Source organism: Semicossyphus pulcher, unplaced genomic scaffold (genome assembly GCF_022749685.1).
Source record: "Semicossyphus pulcher isolate SPU_LCO1_2020_fin unplaced genomic scaffold, fSemPul1.0.p SCAF_17, whole genome shotgun sequence".
Taxonomy (NCBI): domain Eukaryota; kingdom Metazoa; phylum Chordata; class Actinopteri; order Labriformes; family Labridae; genus Semicossyphus; species Semicossyphus pulcher.
The window spans coordinates 14,772,892-14,789,789 of record NW_027211681.1 but is presented as its reverse complement, the minus strand read 5'-3'; the positions used below and the strand labels follow the sequence as shown (position 1 = coordinate 14,789,789).

The window sequence follows — 16,898 nt, the reverse complement described above, 5'->3', positions numbered from 1 at the left end:
TGTTACTTGCTTAGAGATTAACACACTCTGTTCAAAGGTTAACACCCAGAAACGTAGCAAACACAGCCAAACAGGAAGTACAGACAGACTGAAATGTCCCTGCTGATACAGACAGATTTAGAGTGTCCATACGTATTCAGGACGCTCCTACTTATTCTTCCTTAAATGGTAAAATGTTGTTGACTTCAGTATCATGGCTTTATCTTCATGCAACTCAAACGTGTAAGATGGGGGGATCTTTCATCAGAAATGGACCACATCAAAAGTATGTTTTCATTAGTGTTTAATAACCTGAAATTAAAAAATCATTGTGTTACCTTCAACTGAGTCCGTTACAGGTTGTATGCATCATCCAAAGTATCTGCCATGTTGCTACAGTCTAAGAACAAACATCTTTTACCAAATTGCATGTACAGTTTCAGTGTAATGTCCGTCTAATGATGTACTAAAAAGCATGCAATTTACAATTATTCCCAGTTCAAGCAGTTTATTTCTTCATTGTCATTTCTCTGCTGTAAACTCTGATTGGAGCATCAAATGCTTCCAAAATTACCTGGAATAAAAATTGCTGCATCAAATAAAAGTTGATATAAGTGTACATTTTGCTGTTATGCATAAAGAAAATAAGCTTTCAGTCTATATTTAAAAAAAAAAAAAACATGGTAGAAGCATTTAAACACAGTGAAATGACTATATTTGTGCAGCCGGCTACCAAAGCATGCAACTTGATTTACAGTGTTCATTGTTTAAGAGCACAAGAAAAGCAGTGTGTTGTGCTGTATCAACACTCAGAGCAGCCGGCAATGCTCGTGTCTTAGGCTAAAAAAGGGGAAACCACAAGCACCAACACAAGCCACTGAGTGGAAACACCTGCTGGGGACCTGTAGAGATGGACACAAAGAGAGAGAGATGAATGTCATATTGGATGTTGTTAAATCAATGCGTCTTTAAGACCTTAAATCTAAAGTTTGCCTTCATGAAGACGATTTTTTCTGAAGTACCAAGGACAATTTGGGTTATTTTACATAAGAGATTTCTCTGTTTCTCTGTTTTTCTCTGTGCTCTTTTCACTTTTTTTTTTTTTTAAGTGTGAGGGGCTTAGCTGTAAAAAGATGATGTCACCAATATAAACACCTGCAATCAAAACGGATATTTTGGGATGTTAAGGAATGTAAATGTTGATCTATTCAATAAAAAATTAAACAAAACATATATTTTGGCCAGTTAGCGCGACACAATGGACCCGGATGTTGTTATTACGAATTTTGGCCACTATAAGTCATATTAGCTTCAAATCCTTGCACATGTCCTGTCTGCAGCTTATGAAGAATAATTTAACCCCCTACTAAAATCACCCACAAACGTGCTGCATTTTAAAGATATAATCTTTTTCATTCAAATAAATGTCTGTTAAGTCACTATCTATTGCTGAATGAGGTAACACAAAAGTGATTGAGACTATGGCCCACTGATGAAAGCCTTTGCATTTGCAGTATTACAGATTGGGTGTCTGTGGCGACATTCACGGAAAAAATTACAAGCGGCGCCCAGTTAGTGACGTGTTTTCCATCACCCAGCAGTGGTTGGTCTGCCAGAGAGGGTAGGCGGAGCTAAGCGGCTGCTTTCCCGGTCTCTGCAAATGTTGCGAGTAAATAGTAATCTACAATGGCTGAACAAACAAAGAAAAGATCGATGACTACAGATACAACTTCAAAAATAAGTGAAAATCCAAAGAAAAAGAAACAAATTCGACGCTCAGATGAAGGCAAACAGTCTAAAAAGGAAAGCGACCGTCAGCGAGGAAAATCAAGAGTTACAACCGGAGCCGACCGTGGACGTCTTCTTATGTAGGACGTGTGCTCCCGCAATTACCGTTTATCGCCATTAGTGACGCCAAAGAGAACGAAATCTTCTATGTTATATCTTTAAGATTTAAATAATAATTTAGCTGTCATTGTTTACAGATTAAAAGATCACTGAGCATGTTATCAGCTTATTATGCAAATGAATGGTTTGTGATTTAAGATACAGTTTTTAATATGGCTTTTTCGTGTATTATGATTTTTATAGAAAGAGAGATAACCAATTTAATCATACTTTCTTTTTTGCTAGATGAATTCTTTGTTTGTATGTTTGTGCTTTCCCTGAAACAACATCATTGTGCCTGCCCTACACCTCTGAAAATGACATCAACGCTCGCTCACATTAGCTATGTTATCAATATCAACTCTGCATTGTGTTTATTGTTGCTTATTTAGTTCATGAGATTTAAGCTCCAACCATACGTATTATCTGAGACCAGGTTTTCAGGGGATTTAAAATACACCTTTTATCATGAAGGCTTGGAACTATGAGGGAAAATTTGGGGTCATTTGCATGCAGTCAATGTCAAAGTATGAAAAACTCTGAGTCTTACCGTGAAAAAATGTAACAGTTGTGAAAACTGCGCGACACTGGTGTCTCCAAAACGATTGCAGTGTATTGAGATTCATTCATGCTGTCTTCTATTACAGTTACATTCCTCACAGTGAACATTTCAGCTGGAGATAAGAGTGCTGTATCTGTATCTCCATTGCAAATGTTGTCACCCAGATTGACCAAGAAGCAAGAGGTGATATTAAAAATGACTGTTTCGTCAAAATCATGAAAGTTCTTCATCTCACTATAGCTTGTAGAAACTTTGGTGAAGCCTCCAAATCTCACTGTTGCCCCGACTTGAGCTGTGTATTTGCCCTCTCGAAGAAGATACACAGTCCTGCACTGCTCTGCGTTCTGCTTCTGTGCAAGACGAATGGAATCCATGAGCAGGAAGTGAAGCGACTTGTAATGGAAGGAGTTTTCATAGGTGCTAACATTTACGCCCATTGTCTTCACGGCATTGTCAAAGGTCTTTATGAAATTTTTCTCCCCATTTGCGTATGTTGAAAGTGCGGTTGCGTGCTCTTTCATTCCTCCGGCGATCAGCTTTGCACAGGTATTAGCACTCCATGCTTTCTTGAATCCCTGATCGAGGTTGAGCTCTTCTTTTAACAGGCCTGACTGGATAAACTTCTCATTGGCCTTTTCACGGCATTCATGGTACAGGTCATCTACAGCATCGGGGGCCATGTCCAGCTTTTTGCTCTCTACAGTCACCTTTGATAAGTGCTAGAAAAAGAAATTTAAGATGAAACGTTTATTGTTCTAACATAACATCACAACAAGTCTTAAATGGTGATTAGGAAGAAGAATAAAACTTACTTTGTAGTCGAGAACCGTGAAAACGATTGTAGCAAGAAGCAATTTTCTTGTATCCCACATCTTAAGACTCTTCTTCTCTTCTGTCTGCACACAAACGGCTGGAACAGAAATATTTAATGAAACAATGCAGGATCAAACTTGAATAAAAAATTCCATGAGGCAACATTACAGAAATGGGATGATCTGGTTTGTTGCTCAAACACTTTGTTTAGACAAGCCCCCTGACTATGATAATCAGGACCTCACCCTCCCATGCTGGATAACCAGAAAAGATGAAGCACTTAACTGAAAGCAAATGTGAAAACACTGAAAGGCACATACCTTAAGCAAGGAAAATGAATCTCTGGGAGTAACTCTAAAGATTCAGGATATATATCAAGCTGCAGGGTGTGATCCTTCCCTGCTGAACACTACGGGAAGTGGAAAAACTTATCTCGGCAAGCAACTCCTTTGCCTTTCCTGGGGAAGGAAGTAATCATGTTGTTGGGAGCACTGGTTTGTTCTGTACCAGCTACCGAGCTACTGAGTCATTCTGGAAAGCATTTGCTGCTTTGTTGCAAATGTCTTCAGAAACCAGACAAACTAAACATAAATGGCCCAAGCATTAGTATCTTAAGTTCAAGTGGTTCAGCTTTAAACTCTGCAGTTAAAATGTTAATAAAGGGTTGTCAATATTGATTCATTTACATTTTGAAGATATATCAAGACACAATACAAAAAATCGGTTACACAAGGTTTAAAAATAGCAGAATCTTTTATGGGACATATAAAGTCAGCTATTAAAATGTTGCTTCGATTGTAGGAAAGAAGTTAATACGCTCTTATAAAGTATTTACTTCATCGCTGATTGTAACTATAAATAAACCAGTCACGTAAAGCTTTCAGTATGAAACGATTGCTCATATACTTGCCAAATGTCAAAGTATTACAGAACCTCAAACATCTTCCTGCACAAATACTTGCCTGATGACTTTATTGTTGTGAAGTGTTGTTTCCTTCAGTGTTCACAGAGATGGTCAGAGCTTATGTACAGCTTCTTCCTGTTCTGCAAAGTTTTGCTCCACCTCTTGACCTCCACCCACTTCCTTCCTTCCAGGTACAAAAGCCCACTGGAGCTCAAATTTGCAGATTTGCACTGACGGTAACTGCATGTTTTTCAGTGTTCAGTTTCACATCTTCTCTAGATTTAAGCACGTTGAGGCTTTCATAGAAATTCAGTTAATGGTGACAAAAATAAATATTCACATTTTAAGTGGATATTTCTGACCAAGTAGCCTATGGGTATCAGTTGGCTTAAAAACTGTAGTAAAATTGAATTATTTACTTATTGTTTCCTTAACTCGTCAACTGTAGTCAAAGGCTTTTATTTTAAAAAATCGTTCATATTGAAACAGTAATATTACGCTGTATGTTCTTTGAGCGTCCCCTTCACTAACCCTAACCCATTGCCAGTGTGTTTTTGTCTGCTGCCATCTATCGACGAATACTTACGAATGTAGTCGGAAGTCTTGTGACTGGAAAAGGTTCCACTTCCGGTTTCAGACGCGCCAAAAAAGAAAACAAGACGCAGTGATATTTCTCTTACGACTGGTTTTCTCACTGATAAGTAACAGTGGAACTATTAACTTTAACACAACGATAATTTAATCTGCTGGACTGTTTTACTTTTGAGCCTAACTATGCTGGTGAGTAATGGCGAAGTTAATATTGACGATACTGAAGTTAGCTGATGTAAAAGTTACGCTAGCAAGTCAACGTTACTGTTATTGCCTGAATTAACTTTGACACTGGAGTGTCAGCTCTATTCATACAGGTATTCTTCCGTAAGTTAGTCTTTAATGCCGTAAAAATATAGTAAAGTATCTTTTATTAATGGCGAATTCAAGTAAGTGAAAGCAGTTGCAGTCCTGTAATAAATTATTTAAAATAAGCTCCAACTACATCAGCATTGATATACTATTATTATAAGTATCTGATAATGTAATATATTATTATTTTTCAGCACTGAGTGCTTTTCATTTTTCATAGTCTAAGTAAATGTTCTTGATCAAACTGAAATACTTTTACTAAATGCTTGTAATGGAGTATTTTTAGTCTACTTTGACTTCGGTAAAGGATCTCAAAACTATCACAGAAAAATTGGTAACAAGTGAATGCATCATGACAGCAGAAATAATTTAATAATAAACAACAATAAGTCTTACAGGGGCCATACTGATGTCTGCTTTTAATTCTAACACATAATTTTCATACTATTGTAATTGTTTTCTTTAAAATCAAGTACTTTTATGTTGTGATAGTCATACTTAAGAGTATGAATACTTTGTCTGGCACAGAGCAAAACTTCTAATAAAAATATACTTTTCGACGTGTGAGATCCTTCATTCACATTTATACTTAGGTACAGAAGTACTTGTAACTGCAGATGAAAGTTACGTTTAAAATGGCACATTTACCTGATATACCTCAGTGCTCATGTTATTTTATGCACATTGTCCCTTTTTTGTTAGAAAATTAACATACATTTCAAAAATGTTGTGTGTTGTCTTGTTGAATTGTGGTGCCTTTTTCTGACAAATGTTTCTATAACTTTTTCTACTCCATTTATTTCTGTTATTGTAGACTTAATAACAGAAACATCTCACTGAATTTAACAAATTCTTTTTCAGTTTGAAGACTGAAAGGCGGACCAGAGAGGTTCACTCTGCAAGTCTCCTTGAGAAATGTTAAACACATTGTCATAGGAATAAAGATTCACAAGATTCACATATAAGTGGTTAATAAGGGCTTGAGGATGAGGAAGTGGGGGGACCGACTCAAGAAGGTTGAGCAGCTTGCTCAGTCGTTCCAGGTGAACCCTCTGGCCTCGCGCTACAAACCTCGGCTGTGGCCGTGCCAGCCCTCCTCTGTCTGGAAGCTCTTTCCTCGTCAAAGTATGGCCATCAGCTTTGCTCAGAGCTGCAAAGAGGTAACACAAAACTCAGTCTGTACCTTTGATTTTAAACCCTGTGCATGAAGGAAAAAAATGCTAACCTTTGTGCTTTGCATTCCCCAGGCTGTGCATGTTTTTGCACTTGAAAAAGAAAATACACCCCAGGGTCAAAGGATCTACCTGGTCACCAGTTATACTGAGCTCTGGCATTACTACAGGTAAATATCTCTTCTTTTGTATGTTCAGAAACAGTGCAATAATGTGCATTGATGGTAATTTGTCCCTTTATTTTTTCCCCAGGACTTACACAGAGTCCTTGATGCACTGTTATGAGGTGATACCAGAGGGTGCTGTTTGTAAGCTTTACTTTGACCTGGAGTTCCACAAGCCCTCAAACACGGGAGCTGATGGGAAAGCTATGGTGTCTTCACTCATCCAGGTGGAGTATGGTTGGCATTTTCAGTGAAAAATTATCTTCAATCTGTTCAAACCATTTTTTGTGTACATTTTAAGGGCTGTATCCAACTCAGAATTTTCTCTGATGAAAAGGATTTGGCTGTTCAATTCACAGCTTTTGCATGTTTTATCTCATGTTTTATCTCAATGGAGACTCATGTTTCAATGTCTATTTCCGTCATATGTTTGGTGAAACATCACATTTCTACAGAGCACCAGAAAGTAAATGTTTCCACACCGCTCATATTCAGTGAGTCTCTCACCTGCAGGTTCTGGTGGTTTAGCCAACGTCACTGAAAGTCAAACATGGAACAGAATTTGTCTGAGCTGCCGACAGATTGGTGCCTCTTCTGTACCTTAATGTGTCCAACGCCATGCAGCCTCCATTTCTATCTTTGCTAGTTTTGTGGTTCGAGGTCATTCTGACAATTTTAGGTTGACAGCCTGCCGTCCTGTTGCTTCTGCATTGCAGCTAAAAATCTAAAAGTTCTTGGTCCTCTTAACGGAGGACCACCATCATCATCATCTTTTGGGAGAGAAGCTATTCTAACTTTTCACTGTAAAGAGGGAATAGGAAAGATTGAAGGACTAAGGTTCACTGTCGATGCAGACCAGACTAGGATGATAGTTCAGGGTTTGCTTCAGGAAACTATGAAAATAATGTTGATTGTGTCACTAAGCTGACCTCAAACCTGCCGAGTTTAAATGAAGCAGTGACTCATCTCTGCATTTTGCCGTGCTGTGCTTTTAGACAAAGATTTAATTTAACTTAAACTAAACTTGTAGTCTGTTTTTTGTCTTACAGTATGTTTGTGACGAGCTAATGGAAATTTATGGGATTGAATGCTCCATGAAAAATATCCTCAATCTGGACTCCAGCACAGAAGAGAAGTTCAGCCGACATCTCATCTTCAATCTCCAAAATGCAGCCTTCAAAGACAACATACATGTGGGTATGTTCCGTGTTACTTGGGTGTGCAACTTCAGTTGTATGAAGGACTACAGCTGCATATATAAATAAACATAAAAATAAAACAAACAAATAGATAAAAGAAAGAAATATAAAAAATAAATGCCTCAAATGTTCATTCAGTTCATATGTCCTGTTTGTTTTTTATAGGCAGGTTTATCCATGCCATTCTCCAACCAATCCTGAGCACCTCTAAAAGCAGTTTCCTGAATGTTGGGACTAATTCAGCAGAAAACAGCAAAACATGGTTTGTTTGTTTTTTCACACCTGTGGAATAAATATTAATAAATAATAATAATAAATATTTAATGTTTCTTCTTTCATCACTCTTATTTATCTTGATGTACTCACAGCAGAGCGCCTGATGTATCTGAGGGAAAGCAAGCAAAGGCAGGTGAGGTGGCTGAGAGTCCACAGACCAAGAGGCGCAAGAAAGAAGAGACGGACCTCAGATTCCTTCAAGTGAAAAACAAGGACGGTCAAGACGGCCTCTTTGTGGATCTTGGTAGGAGAAACTTTTGTTTGTCCTTCTTTCTTCTTCAAACATTCTTTGCACTCTTCTGTAAACCTTGCCATCATGTTCAGATGGATATTGAGTTATGGTTATGTTTTCAAAAACAGGTGTTTACACCAAAAACAGAAATTTTCCGCCTCTACAAGTCGTCAAAAATGGGAAAGAACGCAGCATTCACAGTGGCCCACGACAACAAGTTTACTGACAAACCGGGGAAGGGAGTTTCTGTGGAGGAGAGTGTGTTCTTGGCCTCTCTGGTCTGTAATGTGAGGTACATTTAACACATTTGACTCAGTTTTCTGTTTCCTGAAAGTATCACTGCATTAGACCTTATTTCTGTGTATCATTAGTTTCACAGGTCAGAGAGTTCTTACGTCTGACATCCCAGAAATAAAGGAAGCAAAAACCTTGAGGCCTCAAAACCAGCAGGTATCGGCCCCAAATCCAGGTAACACTGAAGTGACAACATACGCTTCTGTTTACACTGTGCATATACACATAGTATACTATGTAAAATTTCAATTTAAACACCTGGAGTGATTTAACTTTTCCCAAACTATCAGTGGCAGACTCACTTTCTGGCTACCTGTCGTCCCCTCATCAAGAAGTGGACAACTTTGTGTTAAGTGTGGTTAAAAAGGATGGCATAGATGGAAGTAAGTGTTTGGTACCATACAGGATATATTAAAACACTTGCATCTCTAGTTTGGGACCTATGGCTTTGACTTATAATCAGTTGCATTATTAACGTATTGTCTGTTATGTTCACTTTAACAGGCATCAGACGGTGGAACTACTTTGCCGCCGAGCAACTGCTCGTCTACGACATCGCAAAATACCGCTGGTGTGCAAATGTGGAAAGGTTTCACAGAAGCAACAACATCATGTACGTATGTTTCGTGTCCTGTAGAGTGCGAGTGAGTGTGCTCCACTCCTCTGATTTGATTTTACATCCGTCTCTGCAGGATTGTTGTGGATCATCAAGAGGAAGTGTGGTACCAGAAGTGTCACGACCCTGAATGCAAGAACTTCAGGTCCTCAAGTATGTTGTCACCCTAAGAGCAGCCCAACTATGTTTTTGCATTTATAATATACAGTATAATATATATATATATCATTTACACACTGTATATATATATATATATATATATATATGTATATATATATAATTTACAATAGGGGTTGGATGTGTCTGAAATAAACTTTTCTGATGTTACAGGTTTCCCACTGCCACAGGAGATCTGCGTGCGCTACCTCCTGACTCTGGTTTGTCTGCTTCACTTTAACAACATCTAGATCGACTTAGTTAAATTTGCCAGAAAATCCTGTGCTGTCTTCTCTTAAAGCTCAAAGAAATGGTGTTCTTCATAACACACAGCAAAATGGGCAAAATTATGTGCTTTAAATTTAGGTAGCTATAGCTACTAATTTTATTAGAATCTTTGTAATCACACCAAAATAACTAACAAAATTGGTTCACTGTGAAAGAAATTAGCTTTAAAGCTAGCTTAGCATGCTATAGTTGTCTTGGGGGGTAGCTTTAGTGTAGTGAAGCTTAATTTAATGTCGAGTATCTGATAGCTTAGCTCAATTAATTTTACAAGTAGCTTGCCCAACACTTATTTGATCTGCATTAGAACGTACTGTCTCGAGGAAATAGCCACATACTTACACAGTCTGACAAGTCTGACATCAACAAACATTTACATCTTCTCCCAGAAGCTCAAATATGTTACCAGACAAGCCATCCATAAATGAATACAACAGTGTAGTAAGTGTGTCTGTCTGACATGATTTGCACGGTCGGGGCTTATTTGAAATGAATACAACTTATTTTATGACATTAAGTTGAAGGCAGAAAGAGAAGGATGATGTCAGTAGCGGTTTTTAAATCCAGAGTTGACACCCCCACCCCTCAGTGAAACAAGTAGCTTCCTCTACACATGCTGACGGTAACATTTTTATACTGTGCCATCCTCACACCACTTGTGTTGTTACTTGCTTAGAGATTAACACACTCTGTTCAAAGGTTAACACCCAGAAACGTAGCAAACACAGCCAAACAGGAAGTACAGACAGACTGAAATGTCCCTGCTGATACAGACAGATTTAGAGTGTCCATACGTATTCAGGACGCTCCTACTTATTCTTCCTTAAATGGTAAAATGTTGTTGACTTCAGTATCATGGCTTTATCTTCATGCAACTCAAACGTGTAAGATGGGGGGATCTTTCATCAGAAATGGACCACATCAAAAGTATGTTTTCATTAGTGTTTAATAACCTGAAATTAAAAAATCATTGTGTTACCTTCAACTGAGTCCGTTACAGGTTGTATGCATCATCCAAAGTATCTGCCATGTTGCTACAGTCTAAGAACAAACATCTTTTACCAAATTGCATGTACAGTTTCAGTGTAATGTCCGTCTAATGATGTACTAAAAAGCAGTTTATGTCTTCATTGTCATTTCTCTGCTGTAAACTCTGATTGGAGCATCAAATGCTTCCAAAATTACGTGGAATAAAAATTGCTGCATCAAATAAAAGTTGATATAAGTGTACATTTTGCTGTTATGCATAAAGAAAATAAGCTTTCAGTCTATATTTAAAAAAAAAAAAAACATGGTGGAAGCATTTAAACACAGTGAAATGACTATATTTGTCCAGCCGGCTACCAAAGCATGCAACTTGATTTACAGTGTTCATTGTTTAAGAGCACAAGAAAAGCAGTGTGTTGTGCTGTATCAACACTCAGAGCAGCCGGCAATGCTCATGTCTTAGGCTAAAAAAGGGGAAACCACAAGCACCAACACAAGCCACTGAGTGGAAACACCAGCTGGGGACCTGTAAAGATGGACACAAAGAGAGAGAGATGAATGTCATATTGGATGTTGTTAAATCAATGCGTCTTTAAAACCTTAAATCTAAAGTTTGCCTTCATGAAGACGATTTTTTCTGAAGTACCAAGGACAATTTGGGTTATTTTACATAAGAGATTTCTCTGTTTCTATGTTTTTCTCTGTGCTCTTTTCACTTTTTTTTTTTTTTAAGTGTGCGGGGCTTAGCTGTAAAAAGATGATGTCACCAATATAAACACCTGCAATCAAAACGGATATTTTGGGATGTTAAGGAATGTAAATGTTGATCTATTCAATAAAAAATTAAACAAAACATATATTTTGGCCAGTTAGCGCGACACAATGGACCCGGATGTTGTTATTACGAATTTTGGCCACTATAAGTCACATTAGCTTCAAATCCTTGCACATGTCCTGTCTGCAGCTTATGAAGAATAATTTAACCCCCTACTAAAATCACCCACAAACGTGCTGCATTTTAAAGATATAATCTTTTTCATTCAAATAAATGTCTGTTAAGTCACTATCTATTGCTGAATGAGGTAACACAAAAGTGATTGAGACTATGGCCCACTGATGAAAGCCTTTGCATTTGCAGTATTACAGATTGGGTGTCTGTGGCGACATTCACGGAAAAAATTACAAGCGGCGCCCAGTTAGTGACGTGTTTTCCATCACCCAGCAGTGGTTGGTCTGCCAGAGAGGGTAGGCGGAGCTAAGCGGCTGCTTTCCCGGTCTCTGCAAATGTTGCGAGTAAATAGTAATCTACAATGGCTGAACAAACAAAGAAAAGATCGATGACTACAGATACAACTTCAAAAATAAGTGAAAATCCAAAGAAAAAGAAACAAATTCGACGCTCAGATGAACGCAAACAGTCTAAAAAGGAAAGCGACCGTCAGCGAGGAAAATCAAGAGTTACAACCGGAGCCGACCGTGGACGTCTTCTTATGTAGGACGTGTGCTCCCGCAATTACCGTTTATCGCCATTAGTGACGCCAAAGAGAACGAAATCTTCTATGTTATATCTTTAAGATTTAAATAATAATTTAGCTGTCATTGTTTACAGATTAAAAGATCACTGAGCATGTTATCAGCTTATTATGCAAATGAATGGTTTGTGATTTAAGATACAGTTTTTAATATGGCTTTTTCGTGTATTATGATTTTTATAGAAAGAGAGATAACCAATTTAATCATACTTTCTTTTTTGCTAGATGAATTCTTTGTTTGTATGTTTGTGCTTTCCCTGAAACAACATCATTGTGCCTGCCCTACACCTCTGAAAATGACATCAACGCTCGCTCACATTAGCTATGTTATCAATATCAACTCTGCATTGTGTTTATTGTTGCTTATTTAGTTCATGAGATTTAAGCTCCAACCATACGTATTATCTGAGACCAGGTTTTCAGGGGATTTAAAATACACCTTTTATCATGAAGGCTTGGAACTATGAGGGAAAATTTGGGGTCATTTGCATGCAGTCAATGTCAAAGTATGAAAAACTCTGAGTCTTACCGTGAAAAAATGTAACAGTTGTGAAAACTGCGCGACACTGGTGTCTCCAAAACGATTGCAGTGTATTGAGATTCATTCATGCTGTCTTCTATTTCAGTTACATTCCTCACAGTGAACATTTCAGCTGGAGATAAGAGTGCTGTATCTGTATCTCCATTGCAAATGTTGTCACCCAGATTGACCAAGAAGCAAGAGGTGATATTAAAAACGACCATTTCGTGAAAATCATTAAAGTTCTTCATCTCACTATAGCTTGTAGAAACTTTGGTGAAGCCTCCAAATCTCACTGTTGCCCCGACTTGAGCTGTGTGTTTGCCCTCTCGAAGAAGATACACAGTCCTGCACTGCTCTGTGTTCTGCTTCTGTGCAAGACGAATGGAATCCATGAGCAGGAAGTGAAGCGACTTGTAATGGAAGGAGTTTTCATAGGTGCTAACATTTACGCCCATTGTCTTCACGGCATTGTCAAAGGTCTTTATGAAATTTTCCTCCCCATTTGCGTATGTTGAAAGTGCGGTTGTGTGCTCTTTCATTCCTCCGGCGATCAGCTTTGCACAGGTATTATCACTCCATGCTTTCTTGAATCCCTGATTGAGGTTGAGCTCTTCTTTTAACAGGCCTGACTGGATAAACTTCTCATTGGCCTTTTCACGGCATTCATGGTACAGGTCATCTACAGCATCGGGGGCCATGTCCAGCTTTTTGCTCTCTACAGTCACCTTTGATAAGTGCTAGAAAAAGAAATTTAAGATGAAACGTTTATTGTTCTAACATAACATCACAACAAGTCTTAAATGGTGATTAGGAAGAAGAATAAAACTTACTTTGTAGTCGAGAACCGTGAAAACGATTGTAGCAAGAAGCAATTTTCTTGTATCCCACATCTTAAGACTCTTCTTCTCTTCTGTCTGCACACAAACGGCTGGAACAGAAATATTTAATGAAGCAATGCAGGATCAAACTTGAATAAAAAATTCCATGAGGCAACATTACAGAAATGGGATGATCTGGTTTGTTGCTCAAACACTTTGTTTAGACAAGCCCCCTGACTATGATAATCAGGACCTCACCCTCCCATGCTGGATAACCAGAAAAGATGAAGCACTTAACTGAAAGCAAATGTGAAAACACTGAAAGGCACATACCTTAAGCAAGGAAAATGAATCTCTGGGAGTAACTCTAAAGATTCAGGATATATATCAAGCTGCAGGGTGTGATCCTTCCCTGCTGAACACTACGGGAAGTGGAAAAACTTATCTCGGCAAGCAACTCCTTTGCCTTTCCTGGGGAAGGAAGTAATCATGTTGTTGGGAGCACTGGTTTGTTCTGTACCAGCTACCGAGCTACTGAGTCATTCTGGAAAGCATTTGCTGCTTTGTTGCAAATGTCTTCAGAAACCAGACAAACTAAACATAAATGGCCCAAGCATTAGTATCTTAAGTTCAAGTGGTTCAGCTTTAAACTCTGCAGTTAAAATGTTAATAAAGGGTTGTCAGTATTGATTCATTTACATTTTGAAGATATATCAAGACACAATACAAAAAATCGGTTACACAAGGTTTAAAAATAGCAGAATCTTTTATGGGACATATAAAGTCAGCTATTAAAATGTTGCTTCGATTGTAGGAAAGAAGTTAATACGCTCTTATAAAGTATTTACTTCATTGCTGATTGTAACTATAAATAAACCAGTCACGTAAAGCTTTCAGTATGAAACGATTGCTCATATACTTGCCAAATGTCAAAGTATTACAGAACCTCAAACATCTTCCTGCACAAATACTTGCCTGATGACTTTATTGTTGTGAAGTGTTGTTTTCTTCAGTGTTCACAGAGATGGTCAGAGCTTATGTACAGCTTCTTCCTGTTCTGCAAAGTTTTGCTCCACCTCTTGACCTCCACCCACTTCCTTCCTTCCAGGTACAAAAGCCCACTGGAGCTCAAATTTGCAGATTTGCACTGACGGTAACTGCATGTTTTTCAGTGTTCAGTTTCACATCTTCTCTAGATTTAAGCACGTTGAGGCTTTCATAGAAATTCAGTTAATGGTGACAAAAATAAATATTCACATTTTAAGTGGATATTTCTGACCAAGTAGCCTATGGGTATCAGTTGGCTTAAAAACTGTAGTAAAATTGAATTATTTACTTGTTGTTTCCTTAACTCGTCAACTGTAGTCAAAGGCTTTTATTTTAAAAAATCGTTCATATTGAAACAGTAATATTACGCTGTATGTTCTTTGAGCGTCCCCTTCACTAACCCTAACCCATTGCCAGTGTGTTTTTGTCTGCTGCCATCTATCGACGAATACTTACGAATGTAGTCGGAAGTCTTGTGACTGGAAAAGGTTCCACTTCCGGTTTCAGACGCGCCAAAAAAGAAAACAAGACGCAGTGATATTTCTCTTACGACTGGTTTTCTCACTGATAAGTAACAGTGGAACTATTAACTTTAACACAACGATAATTTAATCTGCTGGACTGTTTTACTTTTGAGCCTAACTATGCTGGTGAGTAATGGCGAAGTTAATATTGACGATACTGAAGTTAGCTGATGTAAAAGTTACGCTAGCAAGTCAACGTTACTGTTATTGCCTGAATTAACTTTGACACTGGAGTGTCAGCTCTATTCATACAGGTATTCTTCCGTAAGTTAGTCTTTAATGCCGTAAAAATATAGTAAAGTATCTTTTATTAATGGCGAATTCAAGTAAGTGAAAGCAGTTGCAGTCCTGTAATAAATTATTTAAAATAAGCTCCAACTACATCAGCATTGATATACTATTATTATAAGTATCTGATAATGTAATATATTATTATTTTTCAGCACTGAGTGCTTTTCATTTTTCATAGTCTAAGTAAATGTTCTTGATCAAACTGAAATACTTTTACTAAATGCTTGTAATGGAGTATTTTTAGTCTACTTTGACTTCGGTAAAGGATCTCAAAACTATCACAGAAAAATTGGTAACAAGTGAATGCATCATGACAGCAGAAATAATTTAATAATAAACAACAATAAGTCTTACAGGGGCCATACTGATGTCTGCTTTTAATTCTAACACATAATTTTCATACTATTGTAATTGTTTTCTTTAAAATCAAGTACTTTTATGTTGTGATAGTCATACTTAAGAGTATGAATACTTTGTCTGGCACAGAGCAAAACTTCTAATAAAAATATACTTTTCGACGTGTGAGATCCTTCATTCACATTTATACTTAGGTACAGAAGTACTTGTAACTGCAGATGAAAGTTACGTTTAAAATGGCACATTTACCTGATATACCTCAGTGCTCATGTTATTTTATGCACATTGTCCCTTTTTTGTTAGAAAATTAACATACATTTCAAAAATGTTGTGTGTTGTCTTGTTGAATTGTGGTGCATTTTTCTGACAAATGTTTCTATAACTTTTTCTACTCCATTTATTTCTGTTATTGTAGACTTAATAACAGAAACATCTCACTGAATTTAACAAATTCTTTTTCAGTTTGAAGACTGAAAGGCGGACCAGAGAGGTTCACTCTGCAAGTCTCCTTGAGAAATGTTAAACACATTGTCATAGGAATAAAGATTCACAAGATTCACATATAAGTGGTTAATAAGGGCTTGAGGATGAGGAAGTGGGGGGACCGACTCAAGAAGGTTGAGCAGCTTGCTCAGTCGTTCCAGGTGAACCCTCTGGCCTCGCGCTACAAACCTCGGCTGTGGCCGTGCCAGCCCTCCTCTGTCTGGAAGCTCTTTCCTCGTCAAAGTATGGCCATCAGCTTTGCTCAGAGCTGCAAAGAGGTAACACAAAACTCAGTCTGTACCTTTGATTTTAAACCCTGTGCATGAAGGAAAAAAATGCTAACCTTTGTGCTTTGCATTCCTCAGGCTGTGCATGTTTTTGCACTTGAAAAAGAAAATACACCCCAGGGTCAAAGGATCTACCTGGTCACCAGTTATACTGAGCTCTGGCATTACTACAGGTAAATAGCTCTTCTTTTGTATGTTCAGAAACAGTGCAATAATGTGCATTGATGGTAATTTGTCCCTTTATTTTTTCCCCAGGACTTACACAGAGTCCTTGATGCACTGTTATGAGGTGATACCAGAGGGTGCTGTTTGTAAGCTTTACTTTGACCTGGAGTTCCACAAGCCCTCAAACACGGGAGCTGATGGGAAAGCTATGGTGTCTTCACTCATCCAGGTGGAGTATGGTTGGCATTTTCAGTGAAAAATTATCTTCAATCTGTTCAAACCATTTTTTGTGTACATTTTAAGGGCTGTATCCAACTCAGAATTTTCTCTGATGAAAAGGATTTGGCTGTTCAATTCACAGCTTTTGCATGTTTTATCTCATGTTTTATCTCAATGGAGACTCATGTTTCAATGTCTATTTCCGTCATATGTTTGGTGAAAC

The 16,898-nt window shown here is 37.9% G+C and overlaps 3 protein-coding genes across 4 annotated transcripts; 1 reads left to right on the top strand and 2 right to left on the bottom strand.

The window, feature by feature from the left end:
• Positions 1 to 270: 270 nt before the first annotated feature.
• On the bottom strand, positions 271 to 3,973 carry LOC138594829 (erythroblast NAD(P)(+)--arginine ADP-ribosyltransferase-like). 2 transcript variants are annotated; one of them, XM_069666071.1, is made up of 4 exons: positions 3,562 to 3,973; positions 3,241 to 3,338; positions 2,417 to 3,147; positions 271 to 881 (listed from the first exon to the last, which is right to left on the bottom strand). In XM_069666071.1, the coding sequence occupies exons 2-4, from the start codon at positions 3,298 to 3,300 to the stop codon at positions 815 to 817; spliced, it is 858 nt and encodes a 285-aa protein (XP_069522172.1). In that variant the 5' UTR covers positions 3,301 to 3,338; positions 3,562 to 3,973; the 3' UTR covers positions 271 to 814. The 2 variants fall into 2 exon arrangements, with proteins under 2 accessions (XP_069522172.1, XP_069522171.1); XM_069666070.1 differs by having other exon boundaries at positions 3,241 to 3,973.
• A 2,061-nt stretch (positions 3,974 to 6,034) lies between these two features.
• LOC138594429 (DNA-directed primase/polymerase protein-like) lies at positions 6,035 to 9,408 on the top strand. Its single transcript, XM_069665504.1, is given in 13 exon segments — positions 6,035 to 6,208; positions 6,296 to 6,390; positions 6,473 to 6,611; positions 7,434 to 7,581; positions 7,749 to 7,799; positions 7,957 to 8,103; positions 8,220 to 8,242; positions 8,244 to 8,383; positions 8,463 to 8,560; positions 8,676 to 8,768; positions 8,890 to 8,998; positions 9,078 to 9,154; positions 9,332 to 9,408. Coding segments are annotated over 13 exon segments (1,371 nt in total).
• A 1,377-nt stretch (positions 9,409 to 10,785) lies between these two features.
• Positions 10,786 to 13,929, bottom strand: LOC138595130 (erythroblast NAD(P)(+)--arginine ADP-ribosyltransferase-like). Its single transcript, XM_069666468.1, has 4 exons — positions 13,636 to 13,929; positions 13,315 to 13,412; positions 12,491 to 13,221; positions 10,786 to 10,955 (listed from the first exon to the last, which is right to left on the bottom strand). The coding sequence occupies exons 2-4, from the start codon at positions 13,372 to 13,374 to the stop codon at positions 10,889 to 10,891; spliced, it is 858 nt and encodes a 285-aa protein (XP_069522569.1). The 5' UTR covers positions 13,375 to 13,412; positions 13,636 to 13,929; the 3' UTR covers positions 10,786 to 10,888.
• Positions 13,930 to 16,898: the final 2,969 nt, after the last annotated feature.

What these genes read in the sequence shown, in the direction of transcription:
- LOC138594829 (XM_069666070.1), bottom strand. Translation starts at nt 3,300, where the DNA reads ATGTGGGATACAAGAAAATTGCTTCTTGCTACAATCGTTTTCACGGTT. An exon ending in TCACGGTTCTCGACTACAAA is followed by an intron (nt 3,148 to 3,240) that starts GTAAGTTTTATT and finishes TTCTTTTTCTAG; the next exon opens with CACTTATCAAAGGTGACTGT. An exon ending in AACTGTTACATTTTTTCACG is followed by an intron (nt 882 to 2,416) that starts GTAAGACTCAGA and finishes CCATCTCTACAG; the next exon opens with GTCCCCAGCAGGTGTTTCCA.
- LOC138595130 (XM_069666468.1), bottom strand. Translation starts at nt 13,374, where the DNA reads ATGTGGGATACAAGAAAATTGCTTCTTGCTACAATCGTTTTCACGGTT. An exon ending in TCACGGTTCTCGACTACAAA is followed by an intron (nt 13,222 to 13,314) that starts GTAAGTTTTATT and finishes TTCTTTTTCTAG; the next exon opens with CACTTATCAAAGGTGACTGT. An exon ending in AACTGTTACATTTTTTCACG is followed by an intron (nt 10,956 to 12,490) that starts GTAAGACTCAGA and finishes CCATCTTTACAG; the next exon opens with GTCCCCAGCTGGTGTTTCCA.